The sequence below is a fragment of the Seriola aureovittata genome, chromosome 3 (assembly GCF_021018895.1).
Source record: "Seriola aureovittata isolate HTS-2021-v1 ecotype China chromosome 3, ASM2101889v1, whole genome shotgun sequence".
Taxonomy (NCBI): domain Eukaryota; kingdom Metazoa; phylum Chordata; class Actinopteri; order Carangiformes; family Carangidae; genus Seriola; species Seriola aureovittata.
Genome location: NC_079366.1, coordinates 31,774,592 through 31,798,388, shown reverse-complemented (window position 1 = coordinate 31,798,388; position 23,797 = coordinate 31,774,592). Strand labels below are relative to the sequence as shown.

Sequence of the window (23,797 nt, the reverse complement as noted above, 5' to 3'; positions counted from 1 at the left end):
GCTGTTTACAAAGCGGCGCCATGTTTCCTGCAGGATCCGAGTTCAAGCTGTTTGTATGGAGTGGCGCAGTCTCTTGTCAGCCAATCACAGGGCGATGACACGGGACATCAGTGTTGTGTGTCGTCTAAATGTGACACGGACTGTTCGTTGAAGTTTGTATAAAATATATCAGAGCGGGAGTCAAAAAAAAAATCACGTGGCCCTAACCCTCTTCCGTAGAAAACAAACATTCAGTTTATTCTGGGTCGTTCACATGACAGCAGCATGAACTCACAAACACTGAGCAGCCGAAGTTTCCCGACAGAAGCCGAGGTGCTCCGATGAGCCGACGGGGGGAGAGTGAGCCTGGCTCCCTCCTCCTCCGTCTCTCTCTCCGCATCCATTCCCGGTCAGAGGGTCGGAGGATGAGTCCGCTGCCCGCCGCTCTGTGACGGAGGAGCCTCAGCAGAACGAACCGTTCACCGGACCGGAATCTCCTCAGCCCGCGGTGAGTCTCGTCGATCGGTTATTGGCTCTTATTGATATCTAGCTGGCGTGTTACTGACAAATTAGCGCTGTGATCGATCGGTGGGCCGTGACGGTCTCTCTCCCGCTTCACTCAAACAGAAACTGATCAGCGACCTGTCAGTCATCCGGTCCCGGTGATGACATCATCAGCGGTCAGACCCTGATGGAGACAGATAAACTGATCAGCTGATCGAAAGATCGATCGAGTTACAGGTGTGCAGCCCCCCCCCCCCCCCCCCCATATATGAAGCAGTCTGGCCGCATTATGTGATGCGGTCATTTCTGCACAGTACGATGGAGCAGCGTGTGTAAGTGAATGTGTGTGTGTGTGTGGGGGGGGGGCAATATCATCAGATTACCTGTGTGAGGGCGGAGCTTACACCAGTGACCTCATGTCACCTGTGTCATATGACGTCATGTGTCTGAAAAGCATCTGGTGACCGTGGTCAGACCCTGATCCAGACTGATCCAGTTCTCAGTCATGGACTCGGTCGCTCTGTGTATCTGATGTCTGGACACAGAAATGGATTTCACCCCTGGTTGCTTTAGGGCCTGTGGTTCCCATGGTAACAGCAGTGGTTTGATAGAGAACACAGCTGAGTAGCTACAGCTAGTGTATCAGGAGCTCCAGTCCTGTTGGTGTGTGGATTACAGTCCTCTCGAGGGCCCCGGAGCCCAAGGTTGTAAGTGTCGAGTCCCCACAAGGACAACAGGATCAGTGTGTTTCTGTGTGAGTGTCTCAACATGCACACAGCATGTAGGAGGACTGGTTTCCATGGTTACCATTCGTTAGGCAGCTTATAAACTGAGGTGAGGGAGGAAGATCAGAGGAGTGTGAATGTTTCACTGTGAACAGTCAGCTGATCAGTCAGCTGATCAAGGAATAACATGGAGAACAAGAAAATTCCAGGGAAATTTTGAGTGCCACGGGGGCTACTGCCGGAATGAGTACATGATTTATTTCCAGTGTTCAAAAGTCACCCTGATCATATTCTGGTTTTGAGAAATGTCTCTCCATCATGTATTATGTGGGAAATATCTCATATTCTGTCTTGTTTTTTTTAATAAAACAAGAGGCAACATGTCTTCAAACTGGCATTTAAAGGGTTAAAATCCTGAAAACTAATAATCATTTGGTAGGTTTGAGCAGAACTGAAGTGGTTTAAGAGATTTATGCAAAAAAAGCAGAAAAAAATATTGATATATGATGATTTTATAGCATTTTCTTTGTGTGTCCTTTTTTGGACGCGAGGAACCCCAGAGGGAACAAAATGTGTTACCAGTGTATAATAGACCTGTAACAGTAACTGACATTAGATTTTAAAAATATGTCAAAAAAGACACTTTCTTGCAGAAATCCATACCTTCAGCTGTAACACAGCCAAAATGATCAGCAAATCAAAAAAGAAAAGTGAAGAAAATGTCCAAAAAAGGACAGAGGGACCCCTGAGGGTTAATAAATCCCATGAACCGCTATTTAAATTACCACTATTATGTTTTTTTCTGTGCTAAATTTAACATTACTGGGGAGGAGAGCAACACGACTAGAAGTGACAGCGAGAGAGGGCTAGTAGCTTCTCCTCTCCTCTGTCTCAGCGGAGACCGTCACAACTTCATTCACTCTTTTAACAAAACAAAACAAAAAGCAACGAAGGAAGCAGGAAATGGACTTACATATTTAAGACCTAACTAAATGTCATTTAAGACCTAACATGCGGCTAATGTAAAGCTAGCAGAGCTTGGAGAGTTGGTTATCTGGTTGCTAGGCGCACGCACGCACACAGGTCAGGAGCTGCTGTTGCCATGGCAATGTGAAAATCTGCCCAGAATTTGGCTTCTACATGGCTTCAAAACAACTGCAAATTATGAGAAAACCGTTACTTCTTTTCATAAACCGAAAAGACCGTGCCAGACACTGAAGCCAGAAGTTTCTACAGTCTCTATTTTATTCAGATATTCCTTAAAATGAGTGCGTAAGCTCAGTGCGAAGACAGAGAGAGATTCTTTTGAAAGAAAAAGACGATTACATTAGGTGTCAATGAGAGTGAGACAGGTATTGCTGCCGGACTCGGCACCCCCGTTTAAATTTTGTGCAGACCCTGCCTGTCAAAGTTACATTTTATGAATCCCAACAACTATGTCTACATTTTCAGAAAGAATTATTTGTCTCCTTTTTACGGTTTGGCCGCGAGCTCGAGTTAAAAATAAAAATAAAGGTTATTTTTTACTGCTTCACGCACTCTAGCCAACTGACGCTTTCACTCTAACTTTGAAGAAAAAGTGATTTGCACTCCTCCTTTGAGTGCTCACAGTGTGAAAAGTTTACATGTTATGTAAAAACAGTTTTTGTGTTTTTGAGAGAGCAGAAGTTTTCCTCCGTTTTATAGTTTGAATCACATTTCTATGTGCAGGTATGAGAGAGCTGGGTGACTCAGAAAAAAGGTGAAATTTTGTGGGTTTCTAAAGAAAATTCCAATGCATTTCTAATGCATTATTTATTCCCAGTTTTTTGTGAATAACTTTGGGAAAAATTGGAATTTTAACACCAAAAGTCATAGCACCCCTTTCGGGATCAAGACGCACGTTTTGATGTATATATTAATGGGGTTTTCTCAAAGCTGCGGGACGCCAAAATTTGGCGGAAGAATAATAAACCCGAAAGAGAATATTAAAGATGCCTCGGAGCTGAGCACCCGTGGCACTAATGAACATGTGAAGGTTCATCCTCTAGAGAGCAGCAGCTGTCACCTCTACCAGCCAATAATCAATAATCAATTATAGCCGCAAACGGCAATTTGCGGATTCTAACCGTTTTGCGCTCCACTAAGAGAAGCAGCTGAATTTTAGCTAATTAATGCTGGACCAGGATCAGATCAGATTTTTTCAGTAAATACCACCTGCTGGTCAGGTGAGGAACTTTCCCTCCATCTCTCAGAAGGAAAGAGAGTTTGATGTTGTTGCTCATTAGATCAGTGTTCCACAATGTTCTCATATCGTTTATAATCCTATTAATCTTCATAATACAGTTAATTTACCACATATCACCAGTCTGACCAGTGACCAGTCTGACCAGTGACTGAATTGGTAATCAGATTACACTGTCACTCACTTCCTGTCTGTAGTAACATTACATAATGTGATGTAGGCCCTCCCACTCCGCCTCCTAGCAACAGTAACCGTGGTCTGTTCTGTGGGCAGCAGAGCGTGATGTAAAAGGCTGACTGTGTTGCCATGGCAATTCCCTCTGAGACTCCAGTGCGCGCGCGCGCGCACGCACACACACACACACACACGTGTACTTACACATGATTCTATACTTCAGTGGACAATCAAGTCCTCCAATCACATCCTCTGTAACAGTCACATGACCTCTGATGAACAGTCTTGAGTCCAGCAGCAGCAGCAGAAGAAGAATCTCAGTGAATGTGTTGAGAGCTGAACTTGCAGAGATTTTTTTCTCATTAGTGTGATTGCTCCAAGTCTTTATTCTTATTATTGTTTTTCTTCTGCACGTTTTTCGGTGCTACTCTGCTATTTTAGTGTGATTGAATGAATGAAACTAGCAAATTGTTCAGCTTCTTCAGGACTGTATTTTGCTGCTTGTATTTTTCTTATGGCGACTATGTACAATTCATTTTATATGAATTTTATATGCAATTCTTTCCCATAGGAATGAATGAAGCACGTGTTCAAATCCTGTTCAGATTCCTCTTTAAGGAGTACATAAAATCCTTAATATCTCAAAAACTGTTCAGGCTATAGACATGAAATTTAACAGATAGGTGGCCCATGATGCAATGCTTCACATAGTCACAATTTGGTCTGATGGCGCCACCATGTGGCGAGAAATCAATGTTTACTGTGACTAATACTAATACTTTTATACCTATATTATTTTCTCTTACATGTTCAAGTCCCTTGTTTTGACGGAGATAACATCCCTTATTCTGCATCACTCAAAAGCAGCAGATTGAACCAATCACACACAATCAGAAAATGCAGAAGTTTCTAGTTGTCGTGATCTTAGCAGCACCTGGTGGATGAGAGAGCAACTGCAGCATTACAGGACCGACATGTACAATATTTACCCTTTTCAGAATTTCTAATTACAGAGTTCATTCAGATGATCTGAACTAATTCACGTGGAGGTCAAACTTAAGTGAGCACACCTGAGATGTTACACAGACAAAGTGTGTCTCTCTCCAGGTGTCGCCAGGTGAGCCATGCCGTTGGTGAAGCGGATCATTGAACCTAGGTATCTGTGTCGTGGCACTCTGCCTGATGGGGTCGCCAGTGAGCTGGAGTGTGTCACCAACAGCACCCTGGCTGCTGTCATCAAACAGCTGGGAGGACTCAGTGAGTACTGGTGGTTATCAGTGTGACCCTGGTTCTATGACCTCACCAATCCGCTGTGTCACTGTTGCTAACACAACGCTGTTGTTGTGGTTGACGGTCCGCAGGTCGTCATGCGGAGGACATCTTTGGCGAGCTGTTCACGGAGGCAAACAGTTTCTACCTGAGGATGAACAGCCTGCAGGAGAGAGTCGACCTACTGGCAGTGAAGGTCACACAGCTGGACTCCACCGTGGAGGAGGGTGGGTCCAGGAACCAGACCAGACCAGACCAGGTCAGATCAGACCAAACCAGACCGGACCGGACCAGACCAGACCAGACCAGACCAAAACGGGTCAGACCAGACCAGACCAGACCAGAACAGACCAGACCAGACCAAAACGGGTCAGACCAGACCAGACCAGACCAGAACAGACCAGACCAGACCAGACCAGACCAGACCAGACCAGATCAGACCAAACCAGACCAGACCAGACCAGACCAAAACGGGTCAGACCAGACCAGACCAGACCAGACCAGACCAGACCAGACCAGATCAGATCAGACCAAACCAGACCAGACCAGACCAGACCAGACCAGACCAGACCAGACCAGACCAGACCAAAACGGGTCAGACCAGACCAGACCAGACCAGAACAGACCAAACCAGACCAGACCAGACCAGACCAGACCAGACCAGACCAGACCAGATCAGACCAGACCAGACCAGAACAGACCAGACCAGACCAGACCAGACCAGACCAGAACAGACCAGACCAGACCAGACCAGACCAGAACAGACCAGACCAGACCAGACCAGACCAGAACAGAACATGTCAGATCAGACCAGACCAAACCAAACCAGACAAGACCAGACCAGATCAGATCAGATCAGACCAAACCAGACCAGAACAGACCAGACCAGACCAGACCAGACCAGATCAGATCAGACCAACCAGACCAGAACAGACCAGACCAGACCAGACCAGACCAGATCAGATCAGACCAAACCAGACCAGAACAGACCAGAACAGAACATGTCAGATCAGACCAGACCAAACCAAACCAAACCAGACCAGAACAGACCAGAACAGACCAGAACAGAACAGACCAGACCAGACCAGACCAGACCAGACCAGACCAGAACAGACCAGACCAGAACAGACCAGACCAAACCAAACCAAACCAGACCAGAACAGACCAGAACAGACCAGAACAGAACAGACCAGAACAGACCAGACCAAACCAAACCAAACCAGACCAGAACAGACCAGAACAGACCAGAACAGAACAGACCAGAACAGACCAGACCAGACCAGACCAGACCAGACCAAACCAGACCAGAACAGACCAGAACAGACCAGACCAGATCAGATCAGACCAAACCAGACCAGAACAGACCAGAACAGAACATGTCAGATCAGGTCAGACCAGACCAGACCAGACCAGATCAGATCAGACCAAACCAGACCAGAACAGACCAGAACAGAACATGTCAGATCAGACCAGAACAGACCAAACCAAACCAAACCAGACCAGAACAGGTCAGACCAGGTCAGACCACAACAGACCAGACCAAAACAGGTCAGGTCAGACCAGATCCCTCACACTCTGTTACATAAAATCAATCATCATCACTGTTGTGACTCTCTGTAGTCATGTGCCCTGTAGGACCCTGCAGTGGTCGGCCATCTGGCACTGGTATCAAGTTCTTGTCTGGGAGCACCAGACCGGGTCCTGCAGGTTTTCTGGGGGTCAGAAGTCTGGACTATTCGTCCATTACAGATTGTGAACATCCAAACAGAACCTGAGTTGTTTGTGTTCATGAAGCATTAGTGATTGGATGTGACCTGTCGTCATGAAGCAGTGACAGTGTGTCTGTGCTGCAGTGTCTCTGCAGGACATCAACATGAGGAAGGCTTTCAGGAGCAGCACCATCCAGGACCAGCAGGTGGTGTCCCGGAGCTCCATCCTCAACCCGGTGCTGGAGATGTACCAACGCTGCGACAAACCCCCACCCCTCAACATCCTGACCCCCTACAGGTCAGACTGGACTCCCCCACCCAGAGTCTGTAGACTGGACTGCACTGCTACATCTCACCCAGTGGTCTACTGAACCACTGTTAGCACTGTTAGCTTAGCTCATTCAAAAACAACAGGGACTGATATCTTCAGGTTTAACCAGGCTCTGTGTGTGTGTGTGTGTGTGTGTGTGTGTGTGTGTGTGTGTGTGTGTGTGTGTGTGTGTGTGTGTGTGTGTGTGTGTGTGTGTGTGTAGGGATGATAAGAAGGACGGTCTGAAGTTCTACACCGACTCATCGTATTTCTTTAACCTGTGGAAGGAGAAGATGCTGCAGGCGACAGAGAACAAACGCAAAGAGAAGAGACGACACAAGGTTCATTTCCCTTTTTGTCTGTCTGTCTCTCTGTTTCTCTCTGTCTCTCTCTGTCTCAGTCTCTCTCTCTGTCAGGTCTGTCTCTCTCTCTCTGTCAGGTCTGTCTCTCTCTCTCTGTCAGGTCTGTCTCTCTCTCTCTGTCTCAGTCTCTCTCTCTGTCTCTCTGTCTCGCTCTCTGTCTGTCTCTCTCTCTCTCTGTCTCTCTCCCTCTGTCTCTCTCTCTGTCTCTCTCCCTCTGTCTCGCTCTCTCTCTCTCTCTCTCTGTCTCTCTCCCTCTGTCTCTCTCTCTGTCTCTCTCCCTCTGTCTCTCTCTGTCTGTCTCTCTCTCTCTCTCTCTGTCTCTCTCCCTCTGTCTCTCTCTCTGTCTCTCTCTGTCTCTCTCTCTGTCTGTCTCCCTCTGTCTCTCTCTCTCTGTCTCTCTCTCTGTCTCTCTCCCTCTGTCTCTCTCTCTGTCTCTCTCTCTCTGTCTCTCTCCCTCTGTCTCTCTCTCTCTGTCTCTCTCTCTGTCTCTCTCCCTCTGTCTCTCTCTCTGTCTCTCTCTCTCTCTGTCTCTCTCTGTCTGTCTCTCTCTCTCTCTCTCTCTCCCTCTGTCTCTCTCTCTCTCTCTCTCTCTGTCTCTCTCTGTCTCTCTCCCTCTGTCTCTCTCTCTCTCTGTCTCTCTCTCTGTCTCTCTCTCTGTCTCTCTCTGTCTCTCTGTCTCTCTCTCTGTCTCTAACTGAATCCCTCATTCATGTGCAGGAGCAGAAACATGTGGAGGAATCTTCAGGAAGGGAGGTGAAGAAGGTCAGATGTTTTTATTTTGTTAGAAATCTTCACTGCGTTCAATGTTCTGCAATTTTGACAAGTTGTTTTTCTTCTTGTGAAGGTTCGGAAAGCTCGTAACAGGCGGCAGGAGTGGAACCTGATGGCATACGACAAGGAGCTCCGCCCAGACGCTCGAGTGACACCGTCACCTTACCACACGTCTGACGGCTCCATGTCACCTGACAGGTAAATACACACCTCCACTTCCTGTTCCACCCCGTCAGTGTAAAAGAAAACAGTCTCCTCTCAGGGTCCATCCAAATGTGAGTCAAATGTAGTTTCCCTCCACTTATGATGGAGGTGGAACTCCGTTATCTGTAGAAGTAATGATGCCTGTAGTCTAATTAGCTCCACCCACCTCCGTCCAGGTCAGGGATGTCAGACGACCCCTCCTTCCCTACCAGCCCCCACCTACATGATGCCCAGGGGCATGATGGGAAGGATCATGTCACCGCAGCAACCACAGGGACCGGTCAGACTCAGTCGTTGGACCGCGCTCTCCGACCTGCCCCTGGGTCCTCCGCAGTTTCCGCAACGACCACCCGTCAGCACTCCCTGGGCCGTAACCAACCACACCATCACCACCACCCACCACCACACACCGGCTCGGCCAATCAGAACACAGCACGCACCAACGCCACCAAGGAGGCCAAGTACACACGCACACACACATGTTGGCAGGTTTTCCACCATGTCAGTGTGACGCATGTTTGACCTCTGACCTCTTTCTCTCCTCAGTGACCACCAGATCCCCCCAGCCCCTCCCCCGCCCCCCCCTGTCGTGCCATCAGCGGGACAGATGGGATTCAGCTCCACCCACACTGCTGCCATGGCAACACCGCTGCACCCTGCACCCGCTCCTGGTAACCAAGGTAACAGATGTTAAGTTGTTGTTGTTTTTTTGGATCCAGATGAAAAAACTAATTAAACTTCCTTTGTGTCTCCAGGTGGCTCCGCCCTCTCTCGCCCCTACAGCCCCTCCCCTCCCCCACCTCCCCCAGCTAACTATGTGCCCTCCCCCTCCCGGGCCGGAGGCCAGGCCCCACCGTCGGCTGCTGCCGCTCCCCCGTTGCCTCCGACAATGGATGGCAGGAAGCCACCCGGCGGACCAAACGTGCCGATGAACGACGCCCGCAGCGACCTGCTGGCTGCCATACGCAGAGGTCAGCTGTTAGCAATGTGCTGTGTTAGCTTTGTCTGTGTGAGGTCATCACATCCTGTCTGTGTGAGGTCATCAGGTCTCACAGAACCAGTGTCAGATAGTGTCCTGTGGTCTGATGTGTGGTTGAGATTCTGGTCTCTGGTCCTGGTCCTGGTCTACAGGGATCCAGCTGAGGAAGGTCCAGGAGCAGCGTGAGCAGGAGGAGGCCAAGAAACGGGAGCCCACAGGAAATGATGTCGCCACCATCCTGTCGCGGCGCATCGCCGTGGAGTACAGCGAATCGGAGGAGGAGTCTGAACCCGAGGACCAGGAGTGGTCTGACTGAGGAGGAGGTCTGATCCGGATCAGTCCAAAGTCCAGACCGGAAACCAACGGAGGAGACAACCAGTTTCTAAAGTCTGAAAAACAAACAAACACACACTTCAAAACATTATTATCATCATTAATAAATATGATCAGTTGTCACTTACCTCATTATGTTCAACCTGCTGGAGGTGGAGCCTGAGTGCCAACATGTCTGTCCTCTGGACTAGAGTAAGATCCTGATCCAGGATCCAGAGTGTGTGTGTGTGTGTGTGTTCACAGCTGCACATAAAGGACGGGGTCTATACAACCTTTATATGAGTTTCCTGTGGCGCCCCCCCAGGACTAACTGAGCATGCTCAGACTGAAGGATCAGGATGTGATGGTCTCTGTGGCCTGTAAGGGGCAGTGACAGGAAGTTGATTCAGATGAAGAATCAGACTCAGGTCAAACTAACGAAGAGACGTTAACGGGGTCATTGTGGTCCTGGTTCTCCTGATTCTCCTGGTTCTCCTGAAGGACGGACTCCAGACACGGCTGTTGTTTTTATTTATTTAAACAGGAAAAAGTCACATGATGTTAAAAAGTCTAAAAACATCTGATTGAAATATTTCATCAGTTTTATATTATTGTTTTATATTCTTGTTTCCATGAGTTTGTCTTTAGTATTTTTGATATTTGTGTTGAATTATTGAAATGTTTGATTGATTTGACTCTGTTGTAAATATTTTCCTTCAACTCGACGTGTTTGACCGACAATGTTTCGTAGCTGTGAACATCCACGTGTTTCCTCTTTTTAACGGCTGCTTTCAGCAACTGATTCGTTAGTTGCTATGGTAACCAGAGAAGATATTCAGACTGACAACGTCTCATGCTGCTTTTTTATTCTTTTTGATTTTTTTCATTTACGTCACTAACAGACCTGCTGGCGTCCCATGATGCATTTTGTTCTTCTTACATGATGTTATTGTGCAGCATGAGACTCGTATGATGTAATGATGACATCATGCAGTGGACGGCGCCCTCTGTCATCAGAAAAAACATAAAATGAGGGGGCGTGTACTTCCTGTCCTGTACCATCTGTGATTGGTTGTAGAGATTTATTGATCTGTGCTGTGTTCTCTGCTGTGATTTGCATGTTGATGGCAAAAATAACAAACTGTGAAAGTGTCTTCAAAAGAGAAAACTTTATTGACAAAATCAGCTGTGCACTATGTTTCTTTATGATCTGATTTTATTCATCAGTTTGATTTTTTCTTTTTATCACGATTTAACTGCATTAATTAAAAAAAGACAAAAAGCTTTTAATTTGTAGAGAAACAGTTTATAGCTTCACTGACATGTCCTTTATTTTATCAGGTATGTTTACATGTGAGTATTTATCATTATATTATTATACATTATTTATAACATTTTAGTTGGAAGAATCATTTATTATTAATATTATTTGTTGTTAGTGTTTCATTGTGAAACTTGACCTCAAGGTTTAAGATACCTAGGTAATCACCATAGTAACTAGGCTAGATCACCATGGTAACTTACAGTTTCTGACCTCAGAGTTGAGGTATTCAGAGCCTTTACTGCAGTAAAAGTACCAGTACAACAAAATAAAAATACTTTTATTACAGTAAAAGTCTGGGAGTATCATCAGCAACGTGTTAAAGTATTAAAGGTAAAGTCCAGGTCTCTGACTGATATATGATGATATATGGTGACATCATTATGATGATATGATGATAGCAGTGGCGATTGCTCTAAGACTGCAAGGGAAGCTCAGCTTCCCCTAAAATGTCAACAAAATAATTGGTCAAATATGTTCTGTTGTGTGAACATTTCATTGACTAAATATGCGCTAGAACACGTTCATCTTTTGTTCAGAATCAGCTCCTTATCACAGGTAACCGACCTGACTCCTCCTCCTTCCTCCCCGCAGCGCCACAGAGCTTTACACAGTGATGACGCCGAGCGTCTCCTGACGTCACTGGGGAAGCAGAGAGTGGGTTGTTCCACTGCAGCCAAACTAGACGGTCATTGGATAAATGCTGGGCTTTGTCCCGCCCATCGGACGCTCAGCGTCTCTGGGGGTTTATGGGACAGTGGGCTGGCCCGGACGCTCGGCTTCTGCATGATGATTGGATGATCTGTCTGAGGCTGAGTCCCTTTTTGATTGACAGCGAAATGAGCGAATCAGCGATCTTGAAGTAAAAGCATCCACCGGAGCAGTTTTCAAGTTTTTCATTCCGTTGTTCGGAGTTGATCTGGAGACGTTACTGATCCTCAGCGACTTTGTCTTTGTTAAAAACAACTAGCGTTGTGTTTGGCGACTCTCTTCTGTCACTCTGCGAATTTACATTTAAATAAACGGACACATTTTATGATGTAGGCCGAAAATGAGCTTCCCCTCATTATAAGACCAGCAGCCGCCACTGGATGATAGGGTTAGTTCTGAAGAACAAACCTGTTGTCTCTGATCTTTGATTATTGGTGAGATATTGGATCATTTATTTAAATGAAACCATGACAGAAGTTTAGAGGGAAAATCATTGTAACTAGTAACTGAAGCTGTTAAAATAACGTGGAGCAGAAAATTCAATATTTCCCTCTGAACTGAGTGAAGTTTAAAGTAAAGTACACTTACCTCAAAGTTGCTCTGAAGTACTTACTGTAGTTACTTCCACAGCCAAGTGGAGGGCAGTATAACCCCTGAGCTGTTGACTGGCTGCACGTTATTCCACACAGAAGAAGAAACGCTGCTCAGACAGGAGGCGGTTGCAGGAGCAGAGCAGCAGGAGTCTGGAGCTGGCTGTGAGTCGTTCAGACTGTTGCTTTAAATAAAGTTAGATTTACTGCCGATTAAAGACGTTGAACTTTGATCAACCTGTAAATATTATGCGACTTTCATTTAAGAGTTTTCACCTCTCCAGATCTCCCGCCGTGCAACGTCACGCGCTGTACGGAAAACGGTCCGCGCCAAACTCCATTAAAAATGTACCAAATTAATGTTTCCTTCCTGATCTGTCGATAGATTCAGTTTGATAGAATATGAAATAACTGAAACAAATGAGCAGTTTCCTGGTTAATTCGGCATGAACACATCAGTGTGTTCGCGCCTCAGATGCGGACGACTGGGGGAAATAATGACAGGTTGATTCTACAAACGGAGTATTTTGTTTAGATAAGACTTCCGGTCTGCACAACTTTTGTCCTGCGTGCACGAGCACAGATTGTATATAAAAAGTAAACGAGCTAAAAAGATCCAGATGCAAGGAGATAAAATCTGTATCCAGTTCAAGGGCTCTTAGTTATAGACTTCCGGGTAGTGTCTCGCGAACTCCATTCAAAACTCCTGCTAATTAATGTTTCCTTGTTTATATACGAATACATCCTTCACGTTAGAGGATGAAACAACTTTCATCAACAGTTTAAGTTTCCTGGATAAATCGGCGGGAAGATAAAAAGCTGTGGATTACACAGGAAAGCAATGAGTCAGTGTATGGTATCATCTCTATCACTCTAACTCCACAAATCAGTTTGATGCAGTTTCACACCAATTAGATTTTAGAAGGAAAAACAGTTGTCTGTTTGCACATGAAATAAAACCCCTCTCCTCCCGGGGTGCGTTTGTTTCGCAGACATGTCGGTGCAGGTGCAGTGCCTGTCGTTTCGACAGCCGTACGCCGGTCTGGTTCTGGACGGGGTGAAGACGGTGGAGAGCCGCTGGAGGCCCCTGCTGGCTCCGCTGGAGAACCTGACCCTGGCGGGACTGGGAGGGGGACGAGTGGCGGGCGGTGCTGAGCGACCCGCTGGGGATGAACCCAGCTAAAATCCAAGAGGTACTGGAGTCTGGGGAGAGGTTCGGCCGTGGTGTGGTAGCAGGTGGGAGATGATATCTGTTTTCTCTGATGTTCCTGTTCACGAGGCGTCCCTGAACACATCACCTGTTGAAGTAAATCTCTTTCAGGACTGGTGGATGTCGGCAGGACCTGGCTTTGCCCCGCCTCCACGCAGGGGGAGGAGCTACAGCGGCTGGAGCGTTCAGCCATTGTGATTGGTCTGCAGGAGAAACACCTGACTCACCTGTCCAATCCTCGCTGGCTGAAGGAGCCGCTGAGCGCCCGAGGAAGTCGTGACCTCTGGACTGTAGAGATCCCTGCTGAGCTGTTACCATGACAACACATGATGCACACAGACAACAACGTCTTGGAGTGGGTGGGTGGGTGAGAGAGAGACTGATGGATTGTCATGAATCCCTGACCAGCAGGTCACAGTTCACACCTGTCCAAGGCCTCACTTCCTCATTAGAGATGAATGCTGATGTAGCATGCTAACATGCTAACACTTTATATGGTAAATTTTTATAACGTAATAAAGTCACCGTTGCCAGATGTTTGTTTATTCTTCATAAAACCAGATGTTTATATTCACTCACCCTCATCATCCTCACCATGAACCTCAGGGTGGACTCACCTCACCTCCACCTGGCGTCAGAGCTCCACGTCTGATTCTACACAGGAGAGGATTTATGAGGAGCTGTTGCAGAACAGTCCTGAGCAAAGTGAGTCAGGTGGCACCTGTGAACATGTGACTGTTCTCACTGATGAAAAAACCCGATTGACACTCGTCTGCTGGTGAAAAACAAACTTTATTCTCCCAGGAACAAAACAATCACCATCACCAGTTTGAATATCAACATAAATACATCCCCCTCTTCAATAAACAGGGGCTGACCATGCCCAGCCTGCAGCCCCGCCCCTCTCTGTGATTGGCTGGCTGACACTCCAAACAAACTCCAAACTCAAGTCTGACAAACTTTAAACAAAAAATCTGGTTTTCTCAGGCAGCTGTGTTGACTCCGCCCTCCACACCTGTCACTATGACAGCGTGTGATGCTACCACCTGTGTTGCCATGGAAACCGAAAGGAGGCCTCTGTCTCACTTTAACGAGCTGCTCACTAACGAGTTTAACATTTGGAACAGGAAGTGACTGAGGCAGATGAGTTGTGTCGGAGGTATTTAGTTCTGTAAATAAAACAACTGAAAAAGGCAATTTAGCCACAAGCTAACAGCTAATGTGTTGTTGTGATGTGAAGCTAACATGCTAACGTGCTACAACAGGAAAAACCTCAATACCAAAAAACTTTTAATCATCAGTTCACTTTGAAAAGAAAATTTACCACATTATTTATTTACGTATTTATTTGACTGTAACTATGTTGCTTGAACTTTTTTCAATTATAATTTTTTTTTATTTTGAAATTTTCTCAATCGTTTTCTCTGGTTCATCCCCTGGAAACCTCCCATGTCTGGAGTTATGAGGTTCTCCTGTCATTAGCTGCGTGCTAACAAGTGAGGTGAATGTGTGTGTTAGATGGTGGGGGGGATGTAGTGTGTGGCTGTATGGTGGGGGGGCGGGGCTGTAATGTAACCAACGACATGGGTGGGGTTAGGGGCGGAACAGTAAACCCGTGGGGCGTGGCTTCCGGTCTGGAGCGTCCCCCAGTGGGCAGACGGGGGGAGGCAGTGGAAAGAGGAGTGATGGGGGAGGTGAGCAGGGTGAGGATGAGCAGGGTGAGGAGCGGAGGGTAGGTAGGTGGCCGGGGGCGGAGCTTCATATGGCAAGTGAAGCATCGGGGGAGGGGGGAGAGGTGTCTGATCCGGGTACAGGAGAGCAGGGCAGGGGGTGGAACCTAGAGGGGCGGAGCTAATGGAGGAGGGGGAGGATCCTTCCATAGATGGGGTGGGGCCTGTGCAGGGGGAGGGGACAAAATGAATAAAAAAACTTGACTGAACGTTTAGATCGTGTGTCAGGGGTGTCCATAGGTAAAGGTGTGTCATCAGCACTGACCACTGCTGTGTCCGTCTGTCTGTCCATCTCCTGCCCTGGTGGATTCTGGGTAGTTTGAAGGGGGCTGATGGGGGCCACGACCTGCCTCAGGGTAGGACTGAGGGGCAGCTGGGGGCAGAAGAACAGGATTGGGTCAATTACAGGAAGGAGATCTACTTCCTGTGAACCACTAAACTCCCTCACCAACTAGCCAACTCAGCAACTAACTAAGTCACCAACTAAGTCAGCAACCACCTCACTAACCCCTGTAAGGCCTAACCAACCAACCAACCAACAGACGATCCAACCAACTAACTAAACAACCCCTGTAAGAACTAACTGACCTCTGTAAGGACCGACCAACCAACTAACTAACTAACTAACTAACTAACTAACTAACTAACTAACTAACCAACCAACCACACCCTCCAACATCTCCTTGATAAAACTCTTATTGTGAAAGCTCTGTGATCATAATGGGACTATTATTGTGAAGGCCTTCCCTCAGTGACCAGACTGCTGAGTGGTGGTTGACACCTGCAGGAGCCAATCAGAGGCAGCGTGGGTCTTACCGTGCAGGGGCTCCTGGCTCAGGTAGGGGGGGTAGTGTTGGTAGGTGTAGGAGGCCTCTGGTGAGGTGGGGGCGTACGTCTGCTGCTGCTGCCAACAGCTCTGATGGTACCACTGTGTGTGGAGGGGGGGGGTGTTAACAGTGCGTTAACCTGCAGCTCATGTACACTTGATATTTAAAGGAACATGCAGTTTGACTTCCTGTTTACTACAGAGAGTTACTGGTGTTACTGGCCTCTGCAGCTCTGTGTGCCTCTTACCTGGACTCCCAAGTTGAAGTAATACTGGAGGACTCTGCAGTCTACACACACACACACACACACACACACACACACACACACACACACACACACACACACACACGAGTGAGGAAGCAGACCAGTGTGGGAGGTCTAACATTAGATAGAGTTTGACCTCTGACCTCGGGGAAAGTCGCTGCCGTTAGGGTCGTAGGAGTAAGGGGGAGGAGCCACCATGGTGCAGAGAGGCTCACCCAGCTCGTTAACCAACCAGGGAGAAGAAGCTGAGACCGTCATGGCCGCTAGAGACAGAAGAGGAGGCTGTCACTGTGTGTGAGTGTGTGTGAGTGTGTGTGTGTGTGTGTGTGTGTGTGTGTGTACCTGAGCGTGGCTGTGTGTGTGCAGTTGGTGGCAGGTGAGCAGCTGCAGGTACATGTGATGATGGAGAGGAGGGTGAGGAGGAGGAAGAGGACGGTGAAGAGCAGATGACAGCTAATGGCTTCACTACCTGAAACACACACACACAGTAAAACACCAGCAGCCAATCAGTGACTGACTCAGGCTGAAGCCTAATGAATGAAGTTCGTGCTGATGATTGATGTTGAGCTGCTTCATAATCAATCATTTGATCACCTGTTCCTCTGATCTGAAGATTTGCAGCAGTGTGTGTGTGTGTGTATGTGTGTGTGTGTGTGTGTGTGTGTGTGTGTACCTGCTGTGTGTAGTTGTAGTTCAGGTCTGTTCTTGGTGGAGAGTCAGCAGGTCCTCCTTCCTGCTCATCCTTTCACAATAAGAGAAAACATAAAAGAAACCCTCCCTCACTGCAGCTGTGACATCACTGATCACGTGATCTGATCACATTAAAAGATGCTCAGTGAATTAAATGTTTAATTAGTAAAGATGAAAAGGTGGAAAACATCCTGTCGGGGGGGGGGGGGGGGGGGGGCACAGGAGCAGAATGACTTGTTGACAGGTGGAGAGAACTGTGCTTCAGGTTAGACTCTGCAGGTCAGAGGTCAGGTGTGTTACCTGGTTGGGGGGGGGCTCAGTGGCAGTGTAAACACCGGAGGTCTGGTAGCTCTGATCTGAAAGAGTTTAAACCAAAGTCAGCAGCTGCTGTGAACCGAGGACAGACTTCGTGTCAGACAGCATCACTCACCCTGAGCGCTGTAGATGTACTCCTCTGTGTACTCACCTGAGACAGACAGGAAACATCACCTCAGGTGTGTTATACAAAATTAAAGCATTGTACAGGATTCAGTGTAAATACATCTATTCTACTTTATGATTAACACTCAACACTTCCTGCAGAATCTTCCAGATTAAAAGTCTAAAGGAGTGGGAGGGGTTACATCCTTTGAGTCACTGTTACACTTTTAATGTGAAACATCTGCAGGAAGTGCAGAGTATCTCAACCAATGAATGAAAGAAAGAATGAAGGAGAGGCAGGCATACTCTGGTCCAGACTCATCTGAGAACTTCCTGTCTGTTTTATCTCTTATAAATATGTTTTGATTTATTGATTATTGATATCATTCCTCACCCTGGTCCTCCACAGTGCTTGTGTCCTCCTGGTCCTCCTCTGATGAGCAGACCGGGGTGTTTCCAGGTGGAGGTGCAGGTGGGAGGGGCCCCGACCCTCTCTGAACTCTGTAGGAGGAGCCAGGGGGAGGGGCACCCATGTTAGGGGGAGGGGCCACAGCTGGACCCTTTGGGAAATCGGATACCTTATTAAATACATGGGAACATTATTATGTTACCATGGAAACATGAGCATTTACAGAATCTGTCACCATGTTCACTGGACTGAAGCTACAGGCTGATCCTCCAGGTGTCCAATCAGAGTCTCTGTATGACGTCACAGGTGAACCAGCTGACTGACGTCACATGTCCAGAGCAGATATTCAGAGATCTGCTTCAGTAACACCTGGAGGACATCCTGTTTGTCTGCTTTAATATTTCTGTATCATCTGGTTTTTGGTTCTCACCGGCAGTGGCGGGAAGACCGTGTCACTGGCGTCGTCCAGCTGGTAGTATGCGATCGCTGCGTCCAGATCGGCCGGCTCCTCCACCGTCTCCGGCAGGAAACCAAACTGACATTCTTTGTTGAGAGCTGCGACCAGCTGACGGCGGCTCCGCCTGAACAGACACGAGTAAAAACCTTCTGATGATTTGAACTTTAATGTTTCTGAAACAACACATTAACTTCCCATTTCGTAAAAGATCGGCGGAGCTGTGAAATAATGAACTCCTGTCCCTAACAGTTTGACTCCGTTTGTATTTTAGAAATAAGTTGCTATGGTTACCACGTGTCAGGTATGTCACTATTGCATCTTATTGAATAGCCAATATTAAATATTCACATTAACACATCAGCTGTTGCTTGATCAATAATCCTGTTAAAAACAACGAGACAAACATTTTAATTTTGTCTCGTTGGTGTGTGAACTATTAACAATAAATAATTTATCTATATGATTATAGAATATAATGATGTTGCTGTTTACCGAGACCTGAAGGTGTAATTTTCGTAGTCGTGGTAATATCTTCTGCCAGGGTGATAATAGGTCAGCTGCGGACCAATCAGGTGACGGTTCAGGAAACGGGTTGAGCTTCTGACCACAATCCATTAGAGACACACACACACACACACACACACACACACACACACACACACACACACACACACACACACACACACACACAGGAGCTCCTCAGTATCGGGATGTGGTTTCTTTTATGGTACAACTGAGCAGTTGACAAGTACCAACTCCCACCTGGACGCTCCGTAGCGAGGAGGTCTAGCTGTATGGGGATGGTGGTGTGGGGGGGCATAGGGGTCATAGGTCATTGTTCCGGGTGATGGAGGAGGGGGTGGGCGGGGATGCCCTGCCGGCTGGAAGCGAGGGGGCAGAGTGGAGGGGGCGGGCCCTCCGTATGAAGAGGGCGGTGGCAACAGCAGCTCCGCCCCCTTCAACCCACTGCTACCCCGAGACTTCCTGAAGTAACGATGACGGTGATGGCGCTGACCACGAGAGTCTGAGTCTGAGGGAGATGGGACGAGACGAGGACAGAGACAAATACAGAGCACTACAGGACATCGTTATGGTAATCGGAGAGTCGTTACAGTAGGTCAGGAGAACGTTACGGTAGGTCAGGAGAACGTTACGGTAGGTCAGGAGAACCTTACACTTGGTCAGGAGAACATTACAGTAGGTCAGGAGAACGTTACGGTTGGTCAGGAGAACGTTACGGTAGGTCGGGAGAACGTTGCAGTAGGTCAGGAGGACGTTATGGTTCGTCAGGAGAACATTACGGTAGGTCAGGAGAACGTTGCAGTAGGTCAGGAGAACGTTACAGTAGGTCAGGAGGCCAGGAGAACGTTGCAGTAGGTCAGGAGGACGTTACAGTAGGTCAGGAGAACGTTACAGTAGGTCGGGAGAACGTTACAGTAGGTCAGGAGAACGTTACGGTAGGTCAGGAGAACGTTACAGTAGGTCAGGAGAACGTTACAGTAGGTCAGGAGAACGTTACGATAGGTCAGGAGAACGTTACGGTAGGTCAGGAGGACGTTGCGGTAGGTCAGGAGGACGTTGCGGTAGGTCAGGAGGACGTTACGGTAGGTCAGGAGAACGTTACGGTAGGTCAGGAGGACGTTGCGGTAGGTCAGGAGAACGTTGCAGTAGGTCAGGAGAACGTTACAGTAGGTCAGGAGGCCAGGAGAACGTTGCAGTAGGTCAGGAGGACGTTACAGTAGGTCAGGAGAACGTTACGGTAGGTCAGGAGAACGTTACAGTAGGTCAGGAGAACGTTACGATAGGTCAGGAGGACGTTACGGTAGGTCAGGAGAACGTTGCAGTAGGTCAGGAGGACGTTATGGTTCGTCAGGAGAACGTTACGGTAGGTCAGGAGAACGTTGCAGTAGGTCAGGAGAACGTTACAGTAGGTCAGGAGGACGTTACGGTAGGTCAGGAGAACGTTACAGTAGGTCAGGAGAACGTTACGATAGGTCAGGAGGACGTTACGGTAGGTCAGGAGAACCTTACGGTAGGTCAGGAGAACGTTACGGTAGGTCAGGAGAACGTTACGGTAGGTCAGGAGAACGTTACAGTGGGTCAGGAGAACGTTACGGTAGGTCAGGAGAACCATACAGTAGGTCAGGAGAACATTACAGTAGGTCAGGAGAATGTTACAGGAGGTCAAGAGAACGTTATGGTAATCACAGGGAGAACTGGATCTCAGAGAAACGTACCCAGATCTCCTTTTCTAATGGGAGCAGCAACGTTCCAGGCAGGAACTGGATTCACTGGTTTCAGATCCGTCAGAGGAACCAGGTGTCTGAGAGAGCAACATATTACAGCATCTTCATGAACGTCAGTTTAACTTTAAGACCATCGGGTCTCACTAGTCCAGAGGGCTGGACCTGGTCTTAGGGTTAATGTTAGAATCAGGTTTAGGTTGTGTGTGTTACTTCTCTCCCAGCTCCTCGATGAAGACAGTGACAGCTGATGAGTGTGTTCCTACTTCCTGGATGAAGGCATTGTAGTACTTCCCCTTTGGCTCCAGACGCACCTGAAAACACACCCCACACACACTGTGACAGGGTTCATATGTCACATGATCTGTTGAACATTAGCATTAAGCTCCTTGCCCAGTCAGCTGACTGACAGTCTGAGATGTCCTAGAAAGGCCACCGTACAGAGGATAAATCACTTGGTTTTTCCTCAGGACGAGCTTCATACTGTTTATTTACATCTCCGCCTCATGGGGGCGCTACTTAGTCTGGTTAAATTGCCTCAAACTAGTCTCAGGTTACATACTGTTTATACAGTCATAAAATATTAACCATTTGCGTGAAGTCTTGAGTAATGGCTAAAATGCGCTTTGTGAGGTCACACTGACCTTTGACCAATCAGTTCATCCTTGAGTCCAGGTGAATGTTTGTGCCAAATTTGAAGGAGTTACATCAAGGTGTTACTGAGATATCGTGTCCATGAGAATGAGACCGACGGACGGACAACCTGAAAACAAAACGGCCACCAGCTCTGACCGTCGCTGGGCTGGAGGAATAATAGAAACTAGAGAAGCTCCAGTTGTTTTTAAACATCAGCTGTTTGAAGGTCAGCTGATGTTCTGAAGGTTGTGTATCAGCTGATGAATCCAGGTGTGTTTTCTTACCTGACACTTGTCTCCCAGGAAGTACTGTCTCCCTGCGAACACCATGTAGTCCGTCTTCTGCATCTCTGTCACACACAGCACAGTCATGCAATTATTACAGGTACACACCTGTTAGTAAGTCATCGTGATGTCATAACTGTGGCAGAGATAATCCATGACAAGGCAGGCAGTCGACCAATCAGAGTGTTACACCTGGACCACCTGGCTTTTTTACATTCATCATCAGGGTATGAATCAGAACTCAGGACTGTGTGTTACCTGTGTGTCACCTGTGTGTTACCTTTGCAGGTGTCCTGCCACACGTCAAACTCCAGGTTTCTGTAAACCTCTCCGTCCAGAGACTTCATCACTTTGTAGGTGAGACACAGTCTGGAGGGGGGCGGGGCTTCTGCAGGAGGCTGCACAACATGAAACCAGTTCAACTCTGAGCTCAGGTGGTTTGAGAATCTGAACCTGGTCCTGATGGTAACCACCATAGACAGTTCACTGTGGTCATAGATGTTTGTTCAGCTGACCCCCCCCTTCATTACCCCTCCCACCTTTGTGTCATCTGCCACAGCTCTGGGTTTCTCCTCAGCAGCTCCACCTGCCTCCACCTCCTCCCTGCAGGATGAAACAAACACCTTTCTGTGAACGCCACACACTGACAACAGGAAGTGATGAGGGTCATTACACAGCATTTCCTCAGTGATCATGTGATCATCAGCATCATAGATAAGAGGTCATCATTTACATCACCTGTCAACAGATCTACAAACACAAAGGTGTGTGTGTGTGTACCTTTGTCCTCGGTCCTCAGGTGTGTCATAGCCGATGTCAGCATCACTACACACTGATGGACTGTTTCTATAGCGACGACCTCCGACCCTGAAGGTCTCCATGGCCTGACAGAGCTCCGCCTCCTCCACCCCAAACACCTGAGTGTAGAGCAGCTCGTACAGAAGAGCTGCGCACACACACACACACACACACACACACACCTCTGAGTGTAGAGCATATACACACACCCTAATCGACCAATCACTGATGAGTACTCACACTGACAGAGGGCGGCAGAGGTGGGGTAACTCCTCGGGTAAACAATGTCATAATGACCGTTGATGGAGCAACACAGCATCACCTGGCAACACAGAAGACTGACAGTCAGCACTGACCAATCACATCACAGAGTTTATTACCATGTGACCTGCTGATCTGTGAGCCAATGAGAGGAGAGGCTCCAGAAAGAGGCGTGGTCTCTCCTTCACCTTGTCCACAAAGTCGTCCTCTGAAATCACTGTGGCTGGTTTCCCTGGGTAACGATATATCAGGAAACAATGCCTACACACACAAACACAAACACACACACACGTCCATCAGATGTTTCTTACTTCATAAAACCCTTAAAAAATAAACAACTGTCGTAACCATGGTAACCTGCCAACAAACATACTGATACCATGGAAACAGCTGACTAAATCTCAGCTGATTACCAGTGTGTTCCTCACCTGTAGAGCTGAGACAGAGCCTTGATCTCCACCTGACCCACTGTCTCCTGCAAACACACAGATACTGTTACACACCAAGACACCTGCTCACAGCTGTCAGTGAACTCAAAGGTCAAAGGTCACAGCAGCTCACCTTGGGGTCCTCCAGACGCTCCAGGTATTTCTCAAACGAGCCTTCAACAAACTGAAACAGGAAACAGACACAGATCTGGTCAATAGCTGGTCAACAGTTGGTCAGTTAGTTAGTTGGTTAGACGGGGAGACATGATGTCACATGACCACAGGTGAACTTACTGGTTCAAAGTTGCTTCTATTGGCTCTCATGAAGTTGGCGCAGTCCTGACGGATTTTCTGATGGTAGTTCTGAGAGTAATACAACTACACACACACACACACACACACACACACACACACACACACACACACACACACACACACACACAGTGTAACAGCAGTTTATCCTCCTAGTACTTCCTGCAGTCTAATCAGTTTCCATGGCAACAAAAAAGTGAGTGTGACACTGGTTTAATCTGATTAACAGGCCTCAGGTGTTTTCTCTCTCTCTCTCTAGCTGTTAGCTTTAGCCCGGCTCACCTGCTCTGACACGGCTCGGAACAGACTGGACGCGTCCCGGGCCACCATCTTCCGGTAGAGCCCCAGACTGGACAGGTACTCGTCCATGTTGATGAAGTACTTCTTCAGGCCTTTCTGCATCCCGCCGCCGCTCAGAGAACCACAGCTCCACGGTAAACTCTGGCTCCTCCGTGCCGTTCTGTCGCGGTGACTCCGCTGCCGTCACACCGACAGGTGAGTTTAATCAAATCTCATCAGTGCGAGGCCGCTCACCGCTGCTGAGGCGTTCACGGACCAACTGAAGCTCAGAAATCTCATGTTCAACTGTTAAATATGAAAAGAAGAAGAAGAAGATTGACACAGAAACTCTGACCAGTCTTCAAACATAGAATTCAGAATAAAGAGAGAAACCAACACTAAGA

General features: G+C 47.6%; 3 protein-coding genes across 7 annotated transcripts; 2 read left to right on the top strand and 1 right to left on the bottom strand.

The window, feature by feature from the left end:
* The first annotated feature begins 151 nt into the window (after nucleotides 1–151).
* Nucleotides 152–10,807, top strand: LOC130166883 (actin-binding protein WASF3-like). Of its 2 annotated transcripts, none has more exons than XM_056372720.1 (11): nucleotides 152–487; nucleotides 4,714–4,863; nucleotides 4,968–5,102; nucleotides 6,729–6,882; nucleotides 7,118–7,235; nucleotides 7,974–8,018; nucleotides 8,101–8,225; nucleotides 8,408–8,692; nucleotides 8,778–8,902; nucleotides 8,987–9,202; nucleotides 9,363–10,807. In XM_056372720.1, exons 2-11 carry the CDS (start codon nucleotides 4,731–4,733, stop codon nucleotides 9,524–9,526), a joined length of 1,500 nt encoding a protein of 499 aa, XP_056228695.1. In that variant the 5' UTR covers nucleotides 152–487; nucleotides 4,714–4,730; the 3' UTR covers nucleotides 9,527–10,807. The 2 variants fall into 2 exon arrangements, with proteins under 2 accessions (XP_056228695.1, XP_056228694.1); XM_056372719.1 differs by having other exon boundaries at nucleotides 8,778–8,911.
* Nucleotides 10,808–12,166: 1,359 nt separating this feature from the next.
* zgc:110222 (uncharacterized protein LOC550336 homolog) lies at nucleotides 12,167–13,889 on the top strand. Its single transcript, XM_056372750.1, is given in 4 exon segments — nucleotides 12,167–12,309; nucleotides 13,137–13,260; nucleotides 13,262–13,380; nucleotides 13,466–13,889. Coding segments are annotated over 3 exon segments (450 nt in total). The 5' UTR covers nucleotides 12,167–12,309; nucleotides 13,137–13,138; the 3' UTR covers nucleotides 13,675–13,889.
* A 238-nt stretch (nucleotides 13,890–14,127) lies between these two features.
* On the bottom strand, nucleotides 14,128–23,753 carry alg13 (ALG13 UDP-N-acetylglucosaminyltransferase subunit). 4 transcript variants are annotated; one of them, XM_056372671.1, is made up of 25 exons: nucleotides 23,397–23,749; nucleotides 23,097–23,180; nucleotides 22,936–22,986; nucleotides 22,803–22,849; nucleotides 22,563–22,635; nucleotides 22,354–22,435; nucleotides 22,096–22,261; nucleotides 21,855–21,918; nucleotides 21,596–21,713; nucleotides 21,316–21,380; nucleotides 20,609–20,709; nucleotides 20,390–20,475; nucleotides 18,915–19,182; nucleotides 18,645–18,752; nucleotides 18,126–18,276; nucleotides 17,681–17,864; nucleotides 17,297–17,332; nucleotides 17,167–17,222; nucleotides 16,850–16,918; nucleotides 16,519–16,645; nucleotides 16,320–16,439; nucleotides 16,159–16,199; nucleotides 15,901–16,012; nucleotides 15,350–15,457; nucleotides 14,128–15,248 (listed from the first exon to the last, which is right to left on the bottom strand). In XM_056372671.1, the coding sequence occupies exons 1-25, from the start codon at nucleotides 23,514–23,516 to the stop codon at nucleotides 14,869–14,871; spliced, it is 2,817 nt and encodes a 938-aa protein (XP_056228646.1). In that variant the 5' UTR covers nucleotides 23,517–23,749; the 3' UTR covers nucleotides 14,128–14,868. The 4 variants fall into 4 exon arrangements, with proteins under 4 accessions (XP_056228646.1, XP_056228647.1, XP_056228648.1 ...); XM_056372672.1 differs by having other exon boundaries at nucleotides 18,645–18,749; XM_056372673.1 differs by having other exon boundaries at nucleotides 17,681–17,846; nucleotides 23,397–23,742.
* Between the last annotated feature and the right edge of the window lie 44 nt (nucleotides 23,754–23,797).